The 24,303-nt window shown below is 46.1% G+C and overlaps 1 protein-coding gene across 2 annotated transcripts in view; it reads right to left on the bottom strand.

The window, feature by feature from the left end:
- Positions 1–100: 100 nt before the first annotated feature.
- Positions 101–24,303, bottom strand: part of DTNBP1 (dystrobrevin binding protein 1) — a 151,835-nt gene continuing 127,632 nt past the window's right edge. For both annotated transcript variants that reach the window (XM_008146095.3, XM_054721448.1), the window contains exons 8-10: positions 13,361–13,513; positions 2,055–2,198; positions 101–476 (exon numbers count right to left, since the gene is read on the bottom strand). In XM_008146095.3, coding sequence (XP_008144317.2) covers positions 259–476; positions 2,055–2,198; positions 13,361–13,513 — 515 coding nt within the window. In that variant the 3' untranslated portion in view covers positions 101–258. The remainder of the gene's footprint in view (positions 477–2,054; positions 2,199–13,360; positions 13,514–24,303) is intronic.

Genomic DNA, 24,303 nt, shown 5'->3' with positions numbered 1-24,303 from the left:
CTCCCGGGGGCCTGCGGGGCCCAGGCTGCCCTTCCGCCCTCTAAAGCCTGAAGGTGCCTGTGTTTGGGAGCCTTCTGTGCAGACTGCCACGTACTCCCAGTTAACGTCCTCACACTTTATTGTTCGCTTTCCTTTCAGTCAGTTTCTCAGGAATTACTGGCAATTGTGTGACAATCAAGAGCCTCTGTCAACCACCTGCCTTCAGTGGGATTCTGCACAGCTGGGTCTTCTCAGCGGTGCTCAGGGGCGATGCCGGGTTTAGGAGTCACTGTCGTCGCTGTGGAAAGTGGCCAGGGCAGTGTCCACCTCAACTCCCTCCTCATCAGACTGGACGACGGGGGACTCTCCGCCTTCGCTGGAGTCCTGGGCGGCTGGGTCCGTGCAGCTGGAGGATAAGGAAGGCGGCTGCGCTCGTAATTCCGCGAGATGTGGAACCGGAAGAGTAATTTCATTCTGACCAGTATTTGATTCAGGCCCTGCAAAACAGGAAGAACCCTGTGATAAAAGTATCACATTTAAAACTGCTACTGAAGATGGTGGTCTGAGCTCAGGCTATTAGGAAAGGTGTCAGCGTTTTGTGGTGAGCTGGGCCCACAAAGGAGGCCCCCACGACAGTGCAGGAGCTGTCCCTGGAAGAGGCCCGCACTGCCCCTTCGGCCCCTGGGACAGACAGGAAGACCCTGAGCCCGCCCCAGCATGTCCAGGGAAATACTGTGATGAAGGCCCTGGGGCACTCCCTGCATTCCTTTGAGGAGCATCCCATGTAACCATCATAACCTAGATTTACTCCATGTCTTTGCAAGTAGTAATTCAGAGAGAGTAATGCTAAGAGAAAAACGCAATCTTTTTCGCGTTTCTCCAATTTCATGGGGAGTCAATAAGTTCTTAAAGGAACCAAAGCATATGCAGATGATGGAGTCCCTGTTTCAAAATCTCTTCTTGATTCTGGGAAAGGGGCCAGCATTCCTTCCCACGTCCAGTGTCCCAGCCTCTCAGCATAGGGCTGCCCTCCTGGGGACAACTCTGTTCTCACAGATTTGCTGGGAGAAGAGGACAGAGAAGTGGAAAACAACACAAATGGCAACAACTCTAAAGGGCTTGACCTCCGAGGCAGTGGGACTGTGGTGGCCGCAGGAGGACTGCCCTTTGCCTTTCCCTTGTGTGTGTGTGGGACAGCCTCTGCTTGCTCTGTAATGGTGTGTGTATAAGAAGATCCCCTAAGGTCTGATCGGAAATTTAACATGAAGTGAGCCCATGTATAGGCTTGTAACCTCAGGAAATACTTGCGGAATGAATGTGAACGTTTGGGAAGGCATAAAATGAAGTGCGAGTGTCCACAGGGTTGCACCTGTCTTTAAAAATATAAGCCAAATGCTGAACACATGCCTTGGCCTTGCCCACAACAAAAATGAAATAAATATCAGCTGAATGAAGGGGTAAGAGTTAAAGATGACAAATGCATGCTCAGACCAGCACCAGGTGTGTGAGTCACAGGCGATCTCCCACCTTCCCCCAAATTCCAGTCCTTGAAATAACCACAAAAATTAAAACTCAAATTCTGAGACGGAGGAGGTAAAACAGGAATTAAGAAAGTCCCCTGTTGCCGAAACCGGTTTGGCTCAGTGGATAGAGCAGTCGGCCTGCGGACTCAAGGGTCCCAGGTTCGATTCCGGTCAAGGGCATGTACCTTGGTTGCGGGCACATCCCCAGTAGGGGAGTGTGCAGGAGGCAGCTGATCGATGTTTCTCTCTCATCGATGTTTCTAACTCTCTATCCCTCTCTCTTCCTCTCTGTAAAAAATCAATAAAATATATTAAAAAAAAAGAAAGTCCCCTGTTCTTGGACGGTGTGTGGGTAGAGCACTGGAAATCTTTGAGAAATTTGTGACAGAACAGCTGTTTCATTTGCCCACCATTGTGAGACCAGACACAGGCAAGTGGAAATGGATGAGAACAAGCAGTTGCCCGCGGCTTAGAGATCTGCATCATTACCCGACGTCTTCCCTCTGAGGGAACAATGGGGTGAGGTGTTTATGCAGGTTGGTCACCTCCTACCTAAGACAGGGGACAGCACGGCGTTATCTTCTCCGCCTGAATTCAAAAAGACATCCAGGGCCTCCTGGTCGCTCACGTCCATCAGGTCCATCTGCTCCAGCATGTCGACATTCACCTCCATGGACGACATGCTCCCCATGGGCTCTGGAATAGAGTGGCACCAGAAGAACTGACACTTTATCTTCAACGATACTTTAAAAAGCGAACTTCAATTCATTAGGCGAACTGCGCTGCATTTTCTAGGTATAAAATATCTCCTGCTACTCCAAACTTTAAAAAACACAATTGGGAGCAATATAGTAAATGCTGCATCCCAGTTTAATACTTGAAATCTATCCGAGATTAACACTGGTTCCCTAGCAGGTTTCCTGTTCACCCCCAGCCCTTTGTCTGCAGGTGCTGCAGACAGACCCACTTCTGCATTAAGCAGTTCCTGGCTGCTGGGAGAAGGGCATTATCTGAAGGAGGGGAACATTCCTGCAGCAGCATGAGGTGATTAGCAAGCTCCCCACCACACACATCTCTGCTTCCCCCACACATCTCTGCGTCTGCCCCCAAACTCTGTTATCATTGCAGTTGAAGTTTTACTGCCCTTGTGACATTTCTCTACTCGTCAATCTTAGCAGCAATGTTAGGGCATTAGCAAGCTGGGGAGATGGAACCATGAGCCCCTGCAGTGAAAACACAGACTAAAAAATAATACAATCAGCCCACCAGCAAAAAGAACCTATAAGACTTTAAAGAGTCTGACTCAGCTGGGTACCAGGTAAGAGGTGCTTCCTGAGTCTGGAGTTGATATTTAAACCACCTCTGTGGTCCAGAAAAGTACGGCTGGTTCAGTCACCCCAGGCATGATGGTGCCTGGCAGACGAGCACACACGTTATTTCTGGGTGAACACACCCTTAACCTTGCATCTCAGAGGCACAGGAAAACAAAGTCCATTTTAATACAGTCCCAAACTTACAGCACACACATGGAAATAAGTCAGAAATAAGCTCAGTATTAGCATTCTTTCCCAATAATTTTAAATAACTAAGCATTTTTAATCAAATAAAAGATAATAAAAAATGAACAAGGTAGAAAAATTAGTGCAGGCACTTGAGAAAGAGCCAAATAACTTGCAGATAGGGAAAATCTAATCACTGAAATTTAAAATTCTGGGCACAAGTTAAACTGAAGATTATTAACGAGAGCCAAAGAGAGAATTCGTAAACTAGGAGACTGAATAAATTCCCCGTTACACACAAAGGAAAAGATGGGAACGAGGAAAGAGCTTAAAAGTGATGGAAAATGGAAAAGTTTACACAGTTCTAATGAGAGAATGTGGGGAGCAGCCATATTCAAAGGCTGTTTCCCGGGCCTGCTGAAAGATCTGAGGTCCCAGATTTAGGAACCAAAATATATTCCAAGCAAGACAGATAAAAGAAATCCTGACCTACATCAATTGTAGGGAAACTGACAGAACAGAAGAGGAAGGGCAGATGAAGAGAGAGGTAAGGTCAATGCCACCTCTAAAATTCCTTATCATTAACCAGCACTTATGATCAAGTATAAGATGACAAGCACTGTCAGAAACCCTGGCCGTGAGCCTGCTCTCAGGAAGATGGTGGTGAATCCCAGAAGGAAGGTCTGGGATGCAAGAAATGTTCAACAGCGGAAAGTCTCGTAAGTTAATAATACAAAACGTTGAATAAACTCATAGTAGTGTCCAATTTGGGGGATTTACTCTGGCAGAATTAAAGGACTGAGCAATTTTGGTAGGAGGGGAAGGCTGTGATGAGAGATGAAGCAATGTAAGACCCTTGTTGTATTTGGTATGAAGGGGAGAATCTGATGGTGTTTAGTCACCACAAAATCAAAGTTCAGCACTAAAAGAAAGGGTAAGTAGTATGTCATTTCTACTTTTAGCTGGGGGAAAGTTTTTTATAGTTTAGACGATCCCCCTGAAGTGGCAATATCCAAAGCAATGTAGTCAGAAGTCCGCCTTCTCTGCATCAGACCTGACCAGGGCATGGACCTTGTCACAGAGCTGCTTCACATCCGCAGCCCGATGGATCCAAGGGACACCGGTGCAGTGTTCTCCTGGAGCTTCTTCCAGGCTGACTGGTCAGGGCGAACTGGATGGCACAGTGGTCAGACTTGTTCTGTGGGTGGTGAGCTGCTAGAAAATCAGTGACGTGCAGGTTTTGTGTGGCTGTGGAGGCCACCAGCGTGGCATTCTGGCTTTTGGCCTTGCTTTGACTTGAGTTTTGAAAGGGGCAGAGGCTCCTTTTCTGTCTGTGCTGTCCTCTTAAGGGGGGCAAGAGTATATTTTTAAAACAAAGGAGAGAAAAAAAAGTGGACTAAAAATCATAGAAAGTGCCACATAAGGTGGTAATGAAGTCAGGTATGTTAGTAATCACAATAAATGTAAATGAACCAAATTTGCCAGTTAACAGATTATAAAACTGAATTACTAGTAAAGTGATAAAATCTAGCTAGTCTGTTTATAAGAGACACTCCTAAAACATAGACACATAAACAGTAACATTTTTTAAAAGTGGAAAGTGGGCAAACAACTTTAAGAAGAAAGCTGGTATAACTACATTAATATCAAATAAAATAGATATAAGAGGAAACAAAAGCAATATTGGGCTAAGGAGTTATACTCACTGATTTTTTAAAGGTTTACTTTTCCAGGTAGATATTTCAAAATTTCTGTGTGACTATAAAAATGGCTAGAAGGACAAAGTGTAATATTCATAGTCATGGGGTGGGGTATAGGAGGGTTAAATATACCTCTTTGAAAATTGATAATTAAGCAATCCACTTGATGAAATGGAACCCATAAAGAAACCATGCCTATCATTTAGAATTTTGTTCTCAAGTGCACATGGAACATCTAGAAAAGTTCTCTGTAATGGGCCTTAAAGTAAGTCCTGAATAAAAAATATGTATATATCAAAAACCCATTCTCTAACCACAGTTGAAATTTAATTAGAAATCAGTAATAAAAAGTAACTAGAAAAACAGTCCATAAGTCAAATAAGAAATCTTACAGGAAAATTATAAGTACCCAGAAACTATTACTTATCAAAACCTGTAGAATAATATTAAAGTGGTACCCTAGTGAAAAATTCATAGCTCTGAATATCTTAATAAGTCTAAAAATTGAGTCTAAACATTCAACTTAAATTAGACCAAACAAAATTAAATTTAAAATCCCAGAAATGCCCAGCACTACAGAGAAGAAATGAATGAAATAAAGACATAGTGGAAAGGAAGAAGAATAAAATGAAAAGTTGACTCTTAGTTGAAAACACTTAAAAATGAATAATTTAAGATTCATAAAAAAGCAATAAAAGTCCCAAATTAACAATTTGAGGAATGCAAAAGCAAACCTAACCCCAAATATGGTAAACACTAAGAACTATGGACATTATGCTAGTATATTTGAAAACTAAGGACAAGTTGGGCAAAATCCATAAAAAATTTGCTAAAATTAACAAGATATAGGAAGTCACTATTACTGGTCAGAGAAAAGGAACAGGTAATCCTCACAGAGAAATCACTGGTCCCAGACAGGGTCAGAGGCAATTCTCTCCACCACTCAGGAAATAAATGATGAGATCACTGTATGCACCACAGAAAATCCCAACCCCACTTAGCCACCAGTTCTCACTTGGTGTAGAAACAATGCAATTCCAATCAAGCTCTGGACAGGGTTTTCATAGAAATTGGAAATCTGACTTTAAAATTCATAAGGAGGGACAAATTCAAATAGAAATAGCGAAGGCAACTCTGAAGAAAAAAGAATGTTATAAAGTGTGTGTAGGGGCAAGCAGAAATCACTCTACCACATATATCAAGACTTCCTGTAAAACAGGGTCCTGCACCTAGCACTACTGGCACTTTGGACCAGATAATTGTCTGTTGTGGGGCTGCCCTGTATCTTGTAGGATGTTTTAGCAGCATCCCTGGCCTCTACCTATTAGATGCTAATAGCACATGCCTACCCCAATCACAGCAAGCAAAACTGTTGCCAGACCTTGCCAAATGACTTCCATGGAACAAAACTGCTGTCAGTTGAGAACCACTGCTTAAATCATTATAATTAAGGTAGTATGGTTTTGGCTTGAGGCTAACAAATAGAAGAATAGAACAGAAAAGAGAGCCTAGGAGAGACTCACACTGCATGGAAATTGACAATGTGAACAGTGGAGAAAATGCTCAAATAGGTACTGCTTTGGAAAAAAATTAAAATTGGACCTATAGCCCATGACATAAACAAAAATCAAGTGGTGTGGACTTAAGAGCCAAATATAAAATGGAAATTTAAAAACTTAGTAGGATGTTCTTATAACTTGGAGTTATATCAAATATATACTTATATCCTTCTAACAAACCATTTTATACATCTGGACTAGTTCTTAACATTCTTTTAATATCTGAAGCAAATATGGTAAAATATTAACATGCTAAACCTGGAAACAGGTATGTTACATTATTTTCTGTTCTTTTTTGAATATTTAAAATTTCCAGTTAAAATGAAAACCAGCCCTGGTGGGTATGCTCCATGGTTAGAGCATTGACCTGGAAACCTAAGGGTTGAAGGTTCGATCCCTGGCCCTGGTCAAAGCCTGTGCAGCAGGGAACCAATCAATGTTTCGCACTCGCTCTCCCCCCTTCCCTCCCCTCCTGCTCCTGCCTCCTCCCCTCCCTCCCTCCCTCCCTCCCTCTCATTCTTTAAAAATCAATGGAAAAAATATCCTCAGGTGAGGATTAAAAAAGAAAACCAATGATGGATCACAGTAAGTTTCATCGATGTTTCTAGCTCTCTATCCCTCTTCCTTCCTCTCTGTAAAAAATCAATAAAATATAAAAAAAATGTATATGTTTCAAAGTTCTAAATAAAACCATTGTGACAAGATAATCATACAAAGTTAAAATCATAAGCTAGCAATTATGTTTGAGATATTTTTGCATTCTGGATTGTATCTTGGGGGACACTGTGAATTTCAGGATAGGTGTATATCTATTCTATCTTTTCTAACTGTTAATTTTACCACCAGCCCTAACATCACCTCTTCTTTCCCCAGCACTGGGTCCACTCTGGAACACCTGAGGGCTGAGTCAGTGTCTGAGGGTACAGGGGACACCCCTGGCTCCAGAGGTTGGACTTTGCTGCATTGCCAGCTCAGCAGAGATGCACAGGATCCTGAGGACTAATTGTGGGGATACACGGGTACAGAATAGGGCATCTCCACGGTGATCTTTTTATCACTAACTGCACTGTGAATACCCTGGCACTCGGCAATAAAATGAAAGAAATAAATGCTTTCCCAAGAAAACGGGAGTCAAGTCAGGTGGAAGACAAAACCTGGATCAGGGTCCTACAAAGGACCTAACTTTGTTCACTGGCATGTCGATCTGCTGGGCATGTGCAGGTCCAGGCCCCTCTGCTCCTCAGCATGCTGGCGCTGCCTTCACTCCCCTTCCAGCACACGAGACTCCCTGCTCTGGGTCCTCCAGCCTCGCCACCGATCAAGTGCTCACAGATGCCCCTTCACCCTTTACTCTGGTCATTTTCTGGATAAAACTTCCCATGCCTTTGTCTTAATTAAAAAATGATGCTTTAGAAAGTGAGAAAGATTCAGACTTGAGACTTCTGATTCAGTGGAATGAGTCCAAAATATCATGTGATTTTAAATATATATATATATATATTTCAGAGAGGAAGGGAGAGGGAGAGAAAGATAGAAACATCAATGATGGGAGAGAATCACTGACTGATTGCCTCCTGCACACCCCACATCAGGGATGGAGCTGGCAACCTGGACATGTGCCCTGACTACAGTTGAACCGTGACCTCCTGGTTCATAGGCAACACTCAACCACTGAGCCATGCTAGTTGGACATGATTTTTTATTTTGATTGATTCCTCTAAATTAAACATCATCCCTGGAGATGAACACAAGGTAAGAAAGAAACGTGTGACTCGCCAGGCTGGGCATCTCAGGGATGGCTCTGAATAGGCTGTAGGGACATGGACATACTGTTTGTCATTTGTGAATGTCTTTTCAACCCTAGCTGAGACAGAAAGCTAAAACACCCACATTCTCATTTTCTTCTTTCTTTCAAAACCACACATATTGGCAACATATGCCTGACTCCCAGTTTTTTTACCTTAAAAAAAAATGAGCCCAATACGTTTTTGAAACTTGATGAAAATTATTGTTCTAAGAGCTCAAAACCAAAAAAACAATTCACTTCCTTAATGTTTAACTGCTGCCTGCTCAGCATGTGGGGATGAGCACATTCCTGCCAGCACCACTGCGCTGGTCCCGGGGCCCTGCATCACAACCAGCCCATCTGCCAAACAGAAACGGACTCTGAACCTATCATGCTTCTCTCAACCCACAGGGGTGTTCATGGGTCTCCCTGAGAATAGGAGCTTCGTAAGGGACACTTCTATTTTCTCTTTGCCTCCTCTGGGCCTAGGAGTGTGCTGAACAGTTAGCAGGTGCTCAGGAAACGTCTTTTGCACTAAACTGAATGAGGGTAGCATGAAAGTGTTCAGCATAAGAATTTCTATTCCTGTTCTCTTCATGGTCCCACCTGCTCTCAATGTAATGTCTCATTGTGCTCAAATTTGTAGGTCAAATTTGCCAGGGTGTCTGTATCTGAATGGGCTGAATGTTTGTGCTCCCCTCCATTTGTATGTTTAAGCCCTAACCCTCCTTGTGATGGTATTTGGAGGTAGGGCCTTTGGGACATGATTAGGTTTAGATGAGGTCATAGGGTGGTGCCCTCAGAGTGGGATTAGTACCCTCCTAAGAAGAGACACCAGAGAGATGCTCTCTCTCCATCATGTGAGCAGAATGAGATATATTAGTAAGCCAGGAAAATAACCCTGGCAGGAAACCAAATAAGCCAGGACCTTGGTCTAGGACTTCCAGCCTCCAGACTGTGAGAAATAAATTTCTGTTGTTTCGGCCACACACAGTCTGTGGTATTTTGTTATGGCAGCCTGAATGGACTAAGACTGTCCTTCTCAGCTCCTGCCCATGATGGCACAAATCTGTGGAGCAAAGCAACAAACACTAAGGAAGCTGAACACTGCACATACTCTGAGGAAACAGGCTGACTTTCCTAGATGAAGACTCTAGGTTAGTGGAGTACAGAAAGGGAGAGCTGACTGAGATAAAGAGGTTAAACTTCAAATCCATACTGTGAGTTTAAAAAGCATTGTCAGAGATTAAAATGGCAGTGGAGTAACTGGATGCTGCACGGATATGCTCTCAGGTCCAAACTGGAATTATAACTAAAATACAGAAAAACTTCCTGAGTAATCAACAGAAGACTCACTGGAGCGAACCCTGATAACCAAGGACTGAAAGTGGAGACCCCATAGAGACTGGTAGGAGGGGCAGGGAGGCATGAAAGGGCTGGCTGGGCCCCCACAAGCAGCAGCTGAAGTTCTGAAGGGATATCTCAGCTGTGGGAGGTTGCCACTGAGAACTCGGGGGTCTTAATTCCCCAGCTGGGCCCCTCAGCAGAGAACACCAAAACAGAGAAGATACCCACATAATATCTGGCTGTGAAAAGCAGAGGGGTTGCTGTCTGCCAGGGAGAGAGGGTTAGAAATTCAGGCACTCTCTTAAAGGGCCAATGCATAAAATTCCCTGTGGAGCCACCCGTCTTGTGCTCCAAAAGAGGAACAGCAGAGTGGACTGGAGCTGGGTGAGCAGAAGCCAGGACCAAGGGCTCTGGGTTAAGAGCTCAGAAGGCAGACACCCTGGTTTCCTGTGCTGAGCCATTCCCTCATGCTGCAGATGTCATCTTTCTCATGCAGACAATTGCTACACAGGCAGCATTGCCTGGGGGGAAGACAGCTGACCCACCCTATTGGAAAACTCCTTGCCCCTTATGAGAATAATAATTAGCCTCCAGGCAGAAACAATTACTGTTGAAGAAAATCTTACCACACCTGTGGATGATTGCCTGAGGGCAGATCAAGAGGAATCCTATCAGTCTGTAGCCACATGTGGAGGCTTTGAGTCTTTGCCTGATCTAATTAGTCAGACACAGCTTTTGACACCATCTTGCACTAGAGATTGAGGTGTAGTAGATTACCTAATACAGAGTCGCAAATCCAAACAGGCCATATATGACAATTTACAGCGAACATCGTACCCAATGGGGGCAAAAACTAAAACCATTTCCACTAAGAACAGGAACAAGACAGGGATGTCTGCTTTCACCACTCTTATTCAACATAGTACTGGAAGTCCTAGCCACAATGATCAGACAAGGAGAAGAAATAAAAGCATCCAAATTGACAAAGAAGAAGTAAAACTCTCATTATTCACAGATGACATGATATTGTACATAGAAAACCCTAAAGACCCCACCAAAATACTACTAGAGTTAATAAATGAATTTGGCAATGTAGCAGGATATAAAATCAACACCCAAAAATCAATGGCTTTTTATATACCAATAATGAATTCTCAGAAAAAGAAACTAAACAATCCCATTTATCATTGCAACAACAACAACAAAATGATACTTAGAAATAAACTTAACCAAGGAGGCAAAAGACCTGTTCTCGGAAAACTACGGGATGTTGAAAAAAGAGACAGAAGAAGATATCAACAAGTGGAAAAATATGCCATGTTCATGGATTGGTAGAATCAACATCATTAAAATGTCCATATTACCCAAGGCCATCTACAGATTCAATGCAATCCCTGTTAAAATACCAACAACATACTTCACAGAACTAGAACAAATACTCCAAAAATTTATATGGAATAAAAACAAACCTCAAAGAGCTGCAGCAATCTTATGAAAAACAAAGTAGGAGGAATCACAATACCAGAATTCAAGTTATACTATACAGCCACTGTAATCAAAACAGCCTGGTACTAGGCACAAAACAGACATATAGACCAATGGAACAGAACAGACCCCCCAGAAATTGACCCAAGCCATTACACTCAATTGCTCTTTGACAAAGGAGGCAAGAGCATACAATGGAGGCAAGACATTTATCTTCAATAAATGGTGTTGGGAAAATTGGACAGATACATGCAAAAAAAAAAAAAAAATGAAACTAGACCACCAACTTACACCATACAAAAGGGTAAACTCAAAATGGATAAAAGACTTAAATGTAAGTCATGAAACAATAAAAATCCTAAAAGAATCCATAGGCAGCAAAATCTCAGACATCTCTCGTAGCAATATGTTTACAGATACATCTCCTAGGGCAAAGGAAACTAAGGAGAAAATAAACAAATATACTACATCATAATAAATAGCTGCTGCACAGCAAAAGAAACCATCAACAAACTGAAAAGGGAGCCCACTGTATGGGAGAACATATTTGGCAATGATATATCAGATAAAGGGTTAATATCCAAAATATATAAGAAACTTATACAACTTAACAAAAGGAAGACAATCCAATTAAAAAATGGGCAAAGGACCTAAATAGACACTTCTCCAAAGAGGATATACAGATTGGAGAGACATGAAAAAATGCTCAAAGTCACTGATCATCCGAGAGATGCAAATTAAAATGACACTGAGGTATCACCTCACACCTGTCAGAATGGCTACCATCAATAAATTTACAAATGACAGTGCTGGCGAGAATGTGGAGAAAAGGGAACCCTAGAACACTGCTGGTGGGAATGCAGACTTTTGCAACCATTACGGAAAACAATATGGACACTTTCCTAAAAAAATTACATATGGACTGCCATTTGACCCAGTGATACCACTTATAGGAATATGTCCTAAAATCCCCGAAGCACCAATCAGAAAGAATGTATGCACCCCTATGCTTGTATCAGCACAATTTACAATAGCTAAGATCTGGAAACAGCCCACATGCCCATCAGTAGATGAGTGGATAAAAAAGCTGTGGTACATATGCACCAAGGAATACTATGCAGCAGTAAAAAAGAAGAATCTCTCACCCTTCGAGACAGCATGGAGGGACCTGGAGAGTATCATGCTAAGTGAAATACGTCAGTCAGAGAAAGATAAGTATCACATGATCGCACTCATATGTGGAATTTAAGTAACAAAATAAACAGATGAACGGAGTGGATCCAGAGACATGGAAACATGGAACAGAGTGTGGAACCTCAGAGGGAAGGTGGGGGAGGTGGGTGGGTGGGAGGTACTCAACCAAAGACCTTGTATGTATATATGCATAACCCATGGACATGGACAATAGGGAGCTGAAGACCTGGGGTAGGGGAGGGGAGGGCTGGAAAGAGTCAATGGGGGAAAAAGGGAACATATATAATACTTTCAACAATAAAGATTTATTTAAAAAAAATAAAAAAGCATTGTCTACATAATGCAGTCTTCAGTGCATTCTGACCATTCACATATTACCGTTTTTTCGTTTTTCCTACATTATTTTCTTTCCTGGTTCTTTGATTTCTTTAACCTCTCCTGGGGTGGACACAGAGCTGACTGACCAGGAACAGAGTAAGGGTAACAGAGATAAACTGGGGGCTGTGGTAAGGGTCTGTATAGAGAACAACATCCACAGCCAGGCAGGCCAGGGAAGCGCAAGAGAGCCGAGCACAGAGATATCTGGGAAGGAGAGGGGTTTCCAGAGGTGAGATGCCCAGGAGGACAGAAAGGCAGGCAGTTGGGGAAGCTCTGGGCACTTCTCCACACTGTCTGGGACCGGGAGGCTGCTCCTGCCCTCTCGCCCACCTGCCCAGTGCTTCCTGCTGCCCCCACCACTCCCAGGTCTTGGGAAGGAGGGGCTGATGGAGGAGCCGGTAGCTTAATAGTATTTCTCTGCTACTTAGTTTGCTCTTGGGAGCTATGAGATGCAGCCTAACGTTCATGCATCTAGATGTTGATCATAGCAGTTATAGAAGTTCAACTAGATTCACCCTGACAACGAAGATACAGGCTTTAAAACATCTTTCAAAGAAGTTTTAATATCAGGGGAAAGACCCCACACAGTATTAAGAAAAAGTATAAAGCCAGATATGTGTACAGTTTGATACCAACTATATAGACTCACACACGGAGACTGGAAAGAACCATTTTAAACAAGTGCTAGGGATTATTCTGTGCTGTATAATTATGGGTAATGCTTCTTTTGTCTTTTTTTCATTGACATATTTTATGTTTTCTAAATATCTTCAACTAAAGCCCAGAACTATAGAGAGGCAAAAACAATAGCAAGACAAATATGATGCATCCACTGTGATTTTGGGGGACTTTACACCACACCCCACTGGGGGTGCACATGACACCATCTGCCTCTTGCCTTGCCACTTGCCTCGCCTCTCCATCTGCAGGTAGCCCGTGGACAGGTACTGCTCCATGTCCTGCTGGAAGGCTTCTTCAAAAAACTTCTGCCGCTCCTTCAGCTTCATTTGCTGGGTGTGTTCCATTTCCAGGACCTTCTGGGTGTGCTCGGCATCTAGTTCCGCTAAGGAAACAATAATTTGGGTCAGGTTTGAGAAGAAACTGAGATAGGAAGTGGGTATAAATACCTACTCACATCTACCCTCTAAGCTGATCGTGTCAAACTCTGGAGGGTGCCCTGACTGCAACACAACCACTCCTCCCTCCGAATCGGCTGCACTGTGCCTGCCACCTTTGCTCATGCTGTTCCTCTGCCTGGAATGACCTTCCCACCCACATCTCCCACTCTTCCCAGAAGAGATGTTCGTCTTTCAAGACTGACTTCTCAGTTAATCCCTCAACTCAGGTAGAATCTGTGCTCCATCCTGAGGTTTCTGTAACACTGTGAGCAAACTTCTGTAGCTGACATGCATCCAGTACAACCAGTAAAGACTTGGACTTCCTGGAGAACTGTGACCACGTTATTCATTTTAATAACTTATCACCTCGCTCAGAGCCGGGCACATAGGAAGGACTCAATGTTTCTTAAAGAGCAACAATATAGCCATTGTGGTCTAGTAGAAAAGGCTTTGCTGTTTATTAACTGTGCAACCTGGCTAGTCAGTTAATCTTTCTGAACCTTACAGTACTCATCTGAAAATTTAGGACAGAAATATTATGAATCCAATATGAATGTGGAACTTCAGTGAAATAATGTGAAAGAATTGTATAATTAAAATGAGCAGTGATCCTTCAAGGCAGGGCTGAGGAAGTAAGAAAACAGATCTCAGCCTGGCTGGCACCCGTTTCAGCCTGGGAGACCCTGAGTAGAGAACCTGGTCGTCACACCAGACCCTGACTTCTGACCTACAGACTATGAGCTAATTTTGCTGTTTCAAGCTGTGGTTATAGTGATTCACTCTGCAGCAGTATAGGGTACTCCAAATGAGCTGTCTACAGGGATTCCGGCCCTGCCCAAATCTGACTAGCTGGAGAATGGAAGAGAGAACAACTTGAGTTCTTTACCTTAAACAAATACTGTGCCACACCTACGCTGTGCAGACACCGTGCTTGGATGAGTTTGGCAGGAGAACAAAATCGCAGCTACCTTACTGTCCTGGGGCCCATAACACGGTAAAATAATTTCACCCAAGACACTCTCCCTTCAGGTTCATCTCTGGGGAGTGCCAACAACTTTGGGATATTAGAACTCATACAACACAAAAAACAAAAAACAAAAACAAAATCTAATTAAAATGCATAGAGGATCTGAATAGACATTTTTCCAAAGAAGACATACAAATGGCCAACAGGTACAAGATAAGATGCTCAACATCACTAATCATCAGGGACATGCAAATCAAAACCATAATGAGATACCGCCTCACACCTGTTAGAATGGTTATCAAAAAAGACAAGAAATAAGTTGGCAAGGATGTGGAGAAAAGGGGACGTTTGTACATTCTTGGTGGTACTGTAAATTGGTGCAGCCACTATGGAAAACAATATGAAGGTTCCTCAAAAAATTAAAAATAGATCTACTATATGATCCAGCCACTGCACTTCTGGGTATTTAGCCAAAGGAAATAAAAAGGGGATATTTAAAAGATATCTGTACCCCCATGTTGACTGCATTATTCACAATAGCCAAGACACAGAGAGAGCCTGAGTGTCACTGGATGAATGGATAATAAGGATGTATTTATAAAAACCGTAGTATCAGTCGGCATGAAGAAGAAGGAAATCCTACCATCTGAGACAGCATGGATGGGTCTTGAGGGCACTTTACTGAGATAAGTCAGACAAAGACAAATATTGTATGATATCACTTCTATGTGGAATCTAAAAAATCTACTCTTAGAAACAGAGTAGACTGGTGGTTACCAGGGGCTGGGTGGTGGGGGATGGGGGAGATGTTGGTCAAAAGGTACAGATTTGCAGTTAGAAGATGAGTAAGTCCTGGAGACCTAATGTACAGCACTGTGATGATGGTCAACAATATTGTGTTATAAAAGACTAGAGGCCCGGTGCAGGAAATTCATGCATTCGGGACGGTCCCTCAGCTCAGCCTGCGCCCTCTCCCAGTCCAGGAGCCCTCGGGGGATGTCCGGCTGACGGTGGGGAGCGGGCCTAAGCCAGCAGTCAGATATCTTTAGCGCTGCCACGGAGGCAGAAGAGGCTCCTGCCACCGCCGATGCGCTTGCCAGCCTTGAGCCTGGCTTCTGGTTGAGCAGTGCTCCCCCTGTGGGAGCACCCTGACCACCAGGGGGCAGCTCTGCATTGAATGTCTGCTGCCTGGTGGTCAGTGCGCATCATAGTGACCAGTTGTTCGGCCATTCAGTCAATTGGCATATTAGCCTTTTATTATTTAGGATAATTATGTGAAGTGATGGAGGTGTTGCTAACTCTACAGTGGTATTTATATTGCAATATATAAATACAACAAATCAACATGTTGTACACCTTAAACTTACACAATGTTATTTATTGATTATATCTCAATGAAAAACTCTAGGATGCTATCAAGAAATTTTTTTAAACAACAAAAAACACACCATAGCAATATGTACAATGATCTACTAGCTCCATATGGCTGCCTTAGTCATTGCGCTACACCCACAAACACTCAACATCACAATTCACAACTCTGAGTTTTATAAAATCCTGTAGGCATGATGTATCTTAAAAACTCGATAATGGAGTATATTTTTATTCCAAACTGGTTACAGTATCCAATACTTAGAATATTCTGGGCATTCTTCCATTGTAATCTGCATATATGCAAGAAATACAAATTTATCATTAACCAAAGCAACACAAACAGGAAAGCAAATCTTCCCAAGGATATATAATCCTATATAATAAAAGGCTAATATGCAAATAGACCGAACGGTGGAACAACCAGAACAACTGAACGCTGGTTGCTATGATATGTGCTGACCATCAGGGGGCATGTGCAAAACATGGTGGGTGTCGGCCACGGCGGGATGGTGGAGCAGGTGAGTGGGGCGCCAGACCAAGGTGGGGTGCCGGTTGCTGTCATTGGGGGGAGCCTCTGGTGGTTACTGAAAATCCTTTGCTCCCACAAACCGTGGTCCTGCCTGGCACTGGCACCTGCTGCTGGCGCCAGCCCCGCTTGCACCTGCTGCTGGCACCACCACTCACACCCACTGCCAGCGCTGGCCCTGCTCACACCCGCAGCCGGCACCAGAGCCGCTGCTCGCACCCACTGCTGGCACCAGCCCCAATTGCTCTGCGCCATCAGTGGGTGCGAGCAGGGCTGCTGGCAGACTGGAGACTGGGGGCTGTGGAGGGAGGGGCCGGTCAGGAGGCAGAGGATGGGCCAAGACCCGCCGCTGTGCCCACTGCAGCCTCGCAGCCCACAGTTCCTTTCAAGGTGCACGAATTTGTGCACTGGGCCCCTAGTTCTATGTTTAATACTGATGATGTGCATTCTATATTTCCACATCACCCTAACTTACACATGTACCTCACATCTTTGTTAGCCAAAGGGAGATGTAACCTGAAAAGATCACAGGTTCTAAATCAGTCAGTTGGGCTGGGGTCTTATCCCTTTTAGCAGGTGCTTCTGTGCCTCACACCACAGCCCTCCCTCAGCCTACCTCTGATTTCAGCTGCAACTCTGGAAGGCAGCTCTGTGGGATCTCCTTCGTATGCCCATAGGCCCCACCGCAAGGCCATGCCTGTGAGCCTCTGTGACTTTCTGGCTGGAGTATTCTCCGAATCCAGGAATGGACAAGCTAGCATAACACGTTCTGGGGAATGAAGGTGGCTTTCACCCGAAGGCTGACAGAAGTCCGTGTACCACAGCTCAGTCTCCCATCCTTTGGGTGGATGACTCTAGAAGTCATCTGAACACGACTCACAGGTCCTGGTGGAGCTGCAGACCCTCGACTGTGGCAGCAATTTGAATAATCCATCCCTTTACTAACTTTTCTTCCTTGCTTGCTCTCTCTGCTCTCTCACTCCTGCTTCCTGGGATCACCTCCCAAACAAACTTCCTGCAGCAAAATCCTCATCTTGGGCTCTGCTTCCAGAGAAACCCTGGCCAGGACACCTATTACTAGCTAGAATTAACTTAATCTCTCTGTGTCTCCACTTCCTCCTCAGTAGAAGAAAGGTAAAAAGACCTATTTCATAAGGTTGTTGGCAGAATTACATGAGGTAACACATATGAATCGCCAGACATACGGCACTGACCAATAGCTGACAGCTAATGTTAATACCAGCACTATTTAAAACAGCAGATTCTTAAACAGGAAATATGAAACATTACCAGGAACCAGACACTTCAGAGCTAGTCACCTCTCAGTGCCCTTAATAAATCTGCAAGGAATTCAGAGTGCGCTCCCAAGAGCAGAGAGAAGAGGACTGAAGAGGACAGCTTTCCCTCTGTCTCCCTTCAGCCGGCAGCCCACCTGTCCCACGCCCCGTGTGCAGGGAACAGACAGCCCTGAAGCAGATCCGGGATGCTTCAAACACTTCTAACCTGTTAAAAGACAATTACAGAATAAGCAGCTCCAAAACAAAGATCAATGTACAAAGCATCAAAGGGATTTTCATGAAAGACGATGCTGTTTGAATTGAATTAATATTTTCTAGAGATATACTTATGTAACTTGGAAACTTTCATTCTTCTCAAGACTTCTGCTTCAGTTCCGTTCTCTCATGTCTCTCAGTTGTAAGTCCTACTGTTTTTGTTTTTTGTTTTTTGGAAGCGAGATCACTTTAATTCCCATCTGGACAGACGCCGCCCAGAGTGGGCGGGGCAGGAGGGGCTGGGGCCTGTTCTGGACAATAAAGGTGTCCTCAGCGGATGTGGGATGTGGGCCGTGTCACTGAGGAAGGGTGACTTCAGGCAGCCTGTGCAGAGCTGGTCCACCCAGGAGTGGCGCCTCCTGCTGGGGGTGCAGACGGCGCAGGTACAAGGTGAAATCTACACGGTAGTTGAGCAGGCAGCCGAGGGAGGCCAGGTACAGGTCAGAGAAGTGCATGCGGTGCCCTGGGAAGTAGGTGGGGTTGTGGAAGGTGCGGAAGATGCTCCCAAACTGAGCGCTGAACAGGGCCTTGGGGATACACCTCAACTCCTGCCGCTCCTTCATCCAGAAAGCCAGCACCTGCCATGACTCGGCATCCTGGTAGGTCTGCATGCGTTCCAGCAGTCCCGGGAGTGCCTGCTGCCACGTCAGCGAATGCATGTACCGCTCCGTGTAGATGATGCGGATCTCGCGCTCCAGCTCAGGGAGGATGGCACCTGTGCGCCAGGCGTGCTGCAGCATGAGGTCTGCCAGGTCACTGAAGAGGCGGTCCCCGAAGCAGAGCACACAGGACCCACGCCATTCTGTGGGACGCAGGAAGTCAAACAGGTTTCCCTGCCGAGAGATCCTGACCTTTTCCAAGTTAGTGATGCGGTCCCACTGGAGCGAGCCCTTCTCATCAAGTTTTCGGAAAGGCTTGCGTGGGTCAGTGAAGAAGCTGGGCCTGTCCGCCTGGATGATGACCACATCAAACAGCTGGCACAAGTCGGGACCCACCATGTGCCGTATCCCCTTGTCCACGAAACTAAAAGGGCTGTTGGTGATGAGGAACAACTGTTTCCCTGGTCCACCAGGCGGCTCAGGACGGTGAACGTCTCATCCCCTCTCAGGATGTACTTCTCCATGTCCCGTTCAATCCACTAGTACCTGAGGCCCTTCACGCGCACATCTCGAATGGCATCCGTTACATCCTTGTAGAGGCGCGCTTGGTCAAACTCCAGGCCATGGCCCAAGAAGTGGTCCACCACGCAGGAGAGCAGCGCCATCTCTGGCAGCGAGAGGATGTCCATGAACTCCTTGATGGAGGCACCCTTGCCATAGAAGTCGCTCATCTGGTAGGGTGGGATGTGCTGGGTTCCCTCACAGGTTGATCACTCCTCATCTGGCACAGGTTGCAGGCCCCTCTAGGCCGTTCCCAGTTGCACATAATGGAAGGCGTCAATCTTCATCAAAAGGCTCTTCTGAATGTCATAGTGGAGGCCACAGATAGCAAAACTGGGATTGTAGTCACACTTCCGAATGCCCTCTGGGTACTTGTAGTGCTCAATCAGGATGTCCCACGCGACACTGAAGACCTTGGGATGCAGTGAGTCTGCGTACTGGGTCAGCGTGTAGTCATAGTTGAAGCCATAGGCCTCGACATCATGCAGGCGGATCTCATTGTTGGCATAGATGGCTGCTGGGTTCAGGAGACTGCAGAGCTCAGGGGTGCAGGAGGTCACGCATGGTGAGGCCTGCAGCGCAGCCGACGCCAAAGCAGCCCCTTCTCTCTCAGGCCCTGTACCTCACCCAGGTGACCCTCTTTAACTCATTTTAAATTGGAGCAGGACTGGGCCTTCCACTCTAAGGTGGTGGACCAGCAGTCACTGGGCCTGCCAAATTCAACCAGTCCTGCGGATTTTTATCTTAGGTTTTCAGTATGGCAATGAACTCTAACCATGTCTCAACCTCACAAAAGGGGAGGTTTGGATTAGGAAACTTAAAATAACATTTTTTAAAAAAGGAAGAAAACAATTGTTTTAAGTTTTAAGACACTTTACACACTTGTTTGAAATACTTCAATTGCCCTGTGTGGGCACACACTGTTTCAGAGCTCCTGGCACCTCAGCGCTGCAACTGAGTGAGTCTGACGGTGAGCAGTCACACTCCAGCTCCACACTCAGGTCTCGTAAGAAGAGCACACAGCAAAGGTGGAATTACTGTCCTGCTCAGCAGCTGGGAAGATTCACCCTCAGCCACATGCCTGCATGAGGATGTTTTTTTTTTTGTTTTTTTTTTAAATTTCTTTATTGATTGTGTCACATATTTGTCCTCATCCCCCCATTCCCATCCCACCCCTCTCCCCACGCATGCCCCAATCCCCTGTTGAACTTAACCGTTGGATAGGCTTATATGCATGCATACAGGTCCTTTGGTTGAACTCTCCCCCTCCCCCTACCCTCCCCTATCCTCCCTCTGAGGCCCGATAGTCCGATCGATGCCTCCTTGCTTCTGGTTCTGTTCTTGTTCCTCAGTCTATGTTGTTCATCATTTCCCCTAGATGAGCGAGATCATAGGTCACTAGATATATACTAATAAGAACTGAATGTGAGACGAGCAATAATAGTTATGCTGACAGGCAAATGAATAAATCTGTAGCGAGCTTCCCCCTGGACCAACAGTTCTTTTGAGACCCAATTTCAATGTCCAGTAGTTCCTTATGTGTACATGTCAGCACTGACCCCTCAGCTCTGGATGGTGGACAAATGGTGGTAATGGAGGTCCGACTCCCTCTGGTTTGGTCTCGGCCGAACCCAGGGGCACGGCGTCACCCAGACTAAGGGGCACGTGGCCTCACCCTTACCCAAGGGGCGCGTGGTCACACCCGGGCCTGGGACCCAGCCTCACCAGGATGGATCCAGGGGCGCACGGCCTCACCCGGACCCAGGATCTGGCTTCACCCGTACCCAGGGACGCTTGGCCTCTCCCAGACCCAGGGGCACGTGGCCTCACCCGGGCCTAGGTGCACGAGGCCTCATCCGGATCCAGGGACACATGGTCGCACCCGGACCCAGGGACGCTTGGCCTCTCCCAGACCCAGGGCCACTTGGGCTCACCCGGGCCTAGGTGTACGAGGCCTCACCCGGATCCAGGGACACATGGTCTCACCTGGACCCAGGGACGCTTGGCCTCTCCCAGACCCAGGGCCACTTGGGCTCACCCGGGCCTAGGTGCACGAGGCCTCATCCGGATCCAGGGACACATGGTCGCACCCGGACCCAGGGACGCTTGGCCTCTCCCAGACCCAGGGCCACTTGGGCTCACCCGGGCCTAGGTGCACGCGGCCTCACCCGGATCCAGGGACACATGGTCTTACCCGGACCCAGGGATGCTTGGCCTCTCCCAGACCCAGGGCCACTTGGGCTCACCCGGGCCTAGGTGCACGAGGCCTCACCCGGATCCAGGGACACATGGTCTCACCCGGACCGAGGGACGCTTGGCCTCTCCCAGACCCAGGGCCACTTGGGCTCACCCGGGCCTAGGTGCACGAGGCCTCACCCGGATCCAGGGACACATGGTCGCACCCGGACCGAGGGACGCTTGGCCTCTCCCAGACCCAGGGCCACTTGGGCTCACCCGGGCCTAGGTGCACGCGGCCTCACCTGGATCCAGGGACACATGGTCTCACCCGGACCCAGGGACGCTTGGCCTCTCCCAGACCCAGGGCCACTTGGGCTCACCCGGGCCTAGGTGCACGAGGCCTCACCCGGATCCAGGGACACATGGTCGCACCCGGACCCAGGGACGCTTGGCCTCTCCCAGACCCAAGGCCACTTGGGCTCACCCGGGCCTAGGTGCACGAGGCCTCATCCGGATCCAGGGACACATGGTCGCACCCGGACCCAGGGACGCTTGGCCTCTCCCAGACCCAGGGCCACTTGGGCTCACCCGGGCCTAGGTGCACGCGGCCTCACCCGGATCCAGGGACACATGGTCTCACCCGGACCCAGGGACGCTTGGCCTCTCAGACCCCGGGGCACGTGACCTCACCCATGCCTAGGTGCACGAGGTCTCACCCGGATCCAGGGACACACGGTCTCACCCGGACCCAGGGACGCCTGGCCTCCCCCAGACCCAGGGGCACGTGGCCTCACCCGGGCCTAGGCGCACGAGGCCTCACCCGGATCCAGGGACACATGGTCTCACCCGGACCCAGGGACACCTGGCCTCCCCCAGACCCAGGGGCACGTGGCCTCACCCGGGCCTAGGCGCACGAGGCCTCACCCGGATCCAGGGACACACGGTCTCACCCGGACCCAGGGACGCCTGGCCTCCCCCAGACCCAGGGGCACGCGGCCCCACCCAGACCTAGGTGCACGAGGCCCCACCCGGATCCAGGGACACATGGTCTCGCCCGGACCTAGGGGTGCGTGGCCTCTCTCAGACCCAGGGGCACGTGGCCTCACCTGGACCTAGGTGCACGAAGCCACCCGGACCCAGGGGCGCGTTACCTCTCTCAGACCCCTGGTCGCGTGGTCTCACCCGGATCGAGGGGCTCACGGCCTCACCCGTACTCGGGACCCAGCCTTACCCGGATCCAGGGGCCCACGGCCTCACCCGGACCCAGGGTTCAGATTCGCCCGGACCTGCATGAGGATGTTTTAATTCTGCTGTTTGTCCTGGAATCACCAGCCCAGTTTTCACCAAGAAACAACCACATTTGGGAATAGCAAAATGATGAAAGGACATCTGAGGGAATATTTCAAATCTAGAGAGTGAGTAGCATGTAAATTTAGAATGACTCTAGAAAAATACAAATTATAGACATTTTCCACAAGGAAAAATGATGCCTTGTTTGCATTTATGATGTCATTTATTATACTGGGGAAAGCAAAACAAATACAAAGATTTATACAACTGCAAAACATAGCCTTAAGATTTAAAAAAAAACAACCATGAAAGAATTGCAGTTTTTCTACCAGGAGTCAGGTGTAATCATTTAATTCCTTTATCAACCCAGGTCTGTTTCTTTTTTATTTGAACACCAGATCATTGCTCAAGTTTTATCTGACTGCAACTTCCACTTTAGCAACCACTACCAATTTCAAATGGATAAATTACTCAAAACAACAACAAAATCCCATTACCAGTGAAGATGGCATAATCAATTCTCAATTATAAATTTTAATGAGGCATGAGGGTTCCATAAAATATATGAAATACTTTTTAAAATCCATCAGGCTCATTTTAGGAATCATTTCAACCTATTCCACATCTACTAGGTGCACCGTTTAATAATGGCGAATTTTGTAATCAAAGAAAACACAATAATTTCAAGAGAAGCATCAAAAGTGCTTTATTCAAAGTAATGTCCATCGCTAGCTACACATCTCCCCATCTTTCACGTAATTTGTGGATACTGTCCCAATAGAACTTTTCTTGTTTTGAGGCAAACCATTCAGAGACCCAATTTTCCACTTCTTCATACATTTTAAAGTGCTGCTCAGAAAGTGCATGTGCCATCTATAGGAACAAGTGCTAATCTGAAGGAGCAAGGTCTGGTAAATACAGTGGGTGTGTTAATACTTCCCAGGCAAGATCTGTTAACGTGTCTTTAATTGGTTTTGAAGTGTGTGATGGTGCATCATCATGAAGCAAAATTACTTTGCCGTGTCTTCTGGAACATTCTGGTCATTTCAATCATCAAAGCGTTGTTCAAATTGATTATTTGTTGTTGGTAGCGATCAGTATTAACAGTTTCACCTGGTTTTAGAAGCTCATAATACACCACACCTTCCTGATCCCACCAAATGCAAAGCATTGTCTTCTTTCTGAAGCAATTTGGCCTTGCAGTCGATGTTGATGGTTGACCTGGATCAACCCATGATTTTGTGCATTTGGGATTCTCAAAATAAATCCACTTTTCATCGCCAGTCACAATTCAATGCAAAAAAGACTTTCTTTCGTGCCGTTGAAGCAACATTTTACTGATGACTTTTTGGTTTTCCATTTGTCTTTCATTCAGTTGATGTGGCACCCATTTTCTTTCCTTTAAAATCTTTCCTATTGCTTGTAAACGATCAGAAGTTGTTTGCTGAGCAACGTTTAATCTTTCTGCAAGTTGTTTTTTAGTTTGACACACATCTTCATCCAATAATGCTTGTAATTATTGGTCTTCAAACTTTTTCGGTTGACCTGGACGTTCTTTGTCTTTCACATCAAAATCATCACTTTTAAAGCGTTTAAAATAGCGTTCACAAGTATCTTGAGATAGAGCATGTTCACCATAAGCTTCCCAAAGTATATGATAACTTTTTCTTCAAAATAAAGTAATGAA

This window comes from Eptesicus fuscus, chromosome 9, assembly GCF_027574615.1.
Source record: "Eptesicus fuscus isolate TK198812 chromosome 9, DD_ASM_mEF_20220401, whole genome shotgun sequence".
NCBI classification, from domain to species: Eukaryota; Metazoa; Chordata; class Mammalia; order Chiroptera; family Vespertilionidae; genus Eptesicus; species Eptesicus fuscus.
The sequence above is the reverse complement of the archived record's forward strand: the minus strand, read 5'-3'. Positions and strand labels throughout refer to the sequence as shown.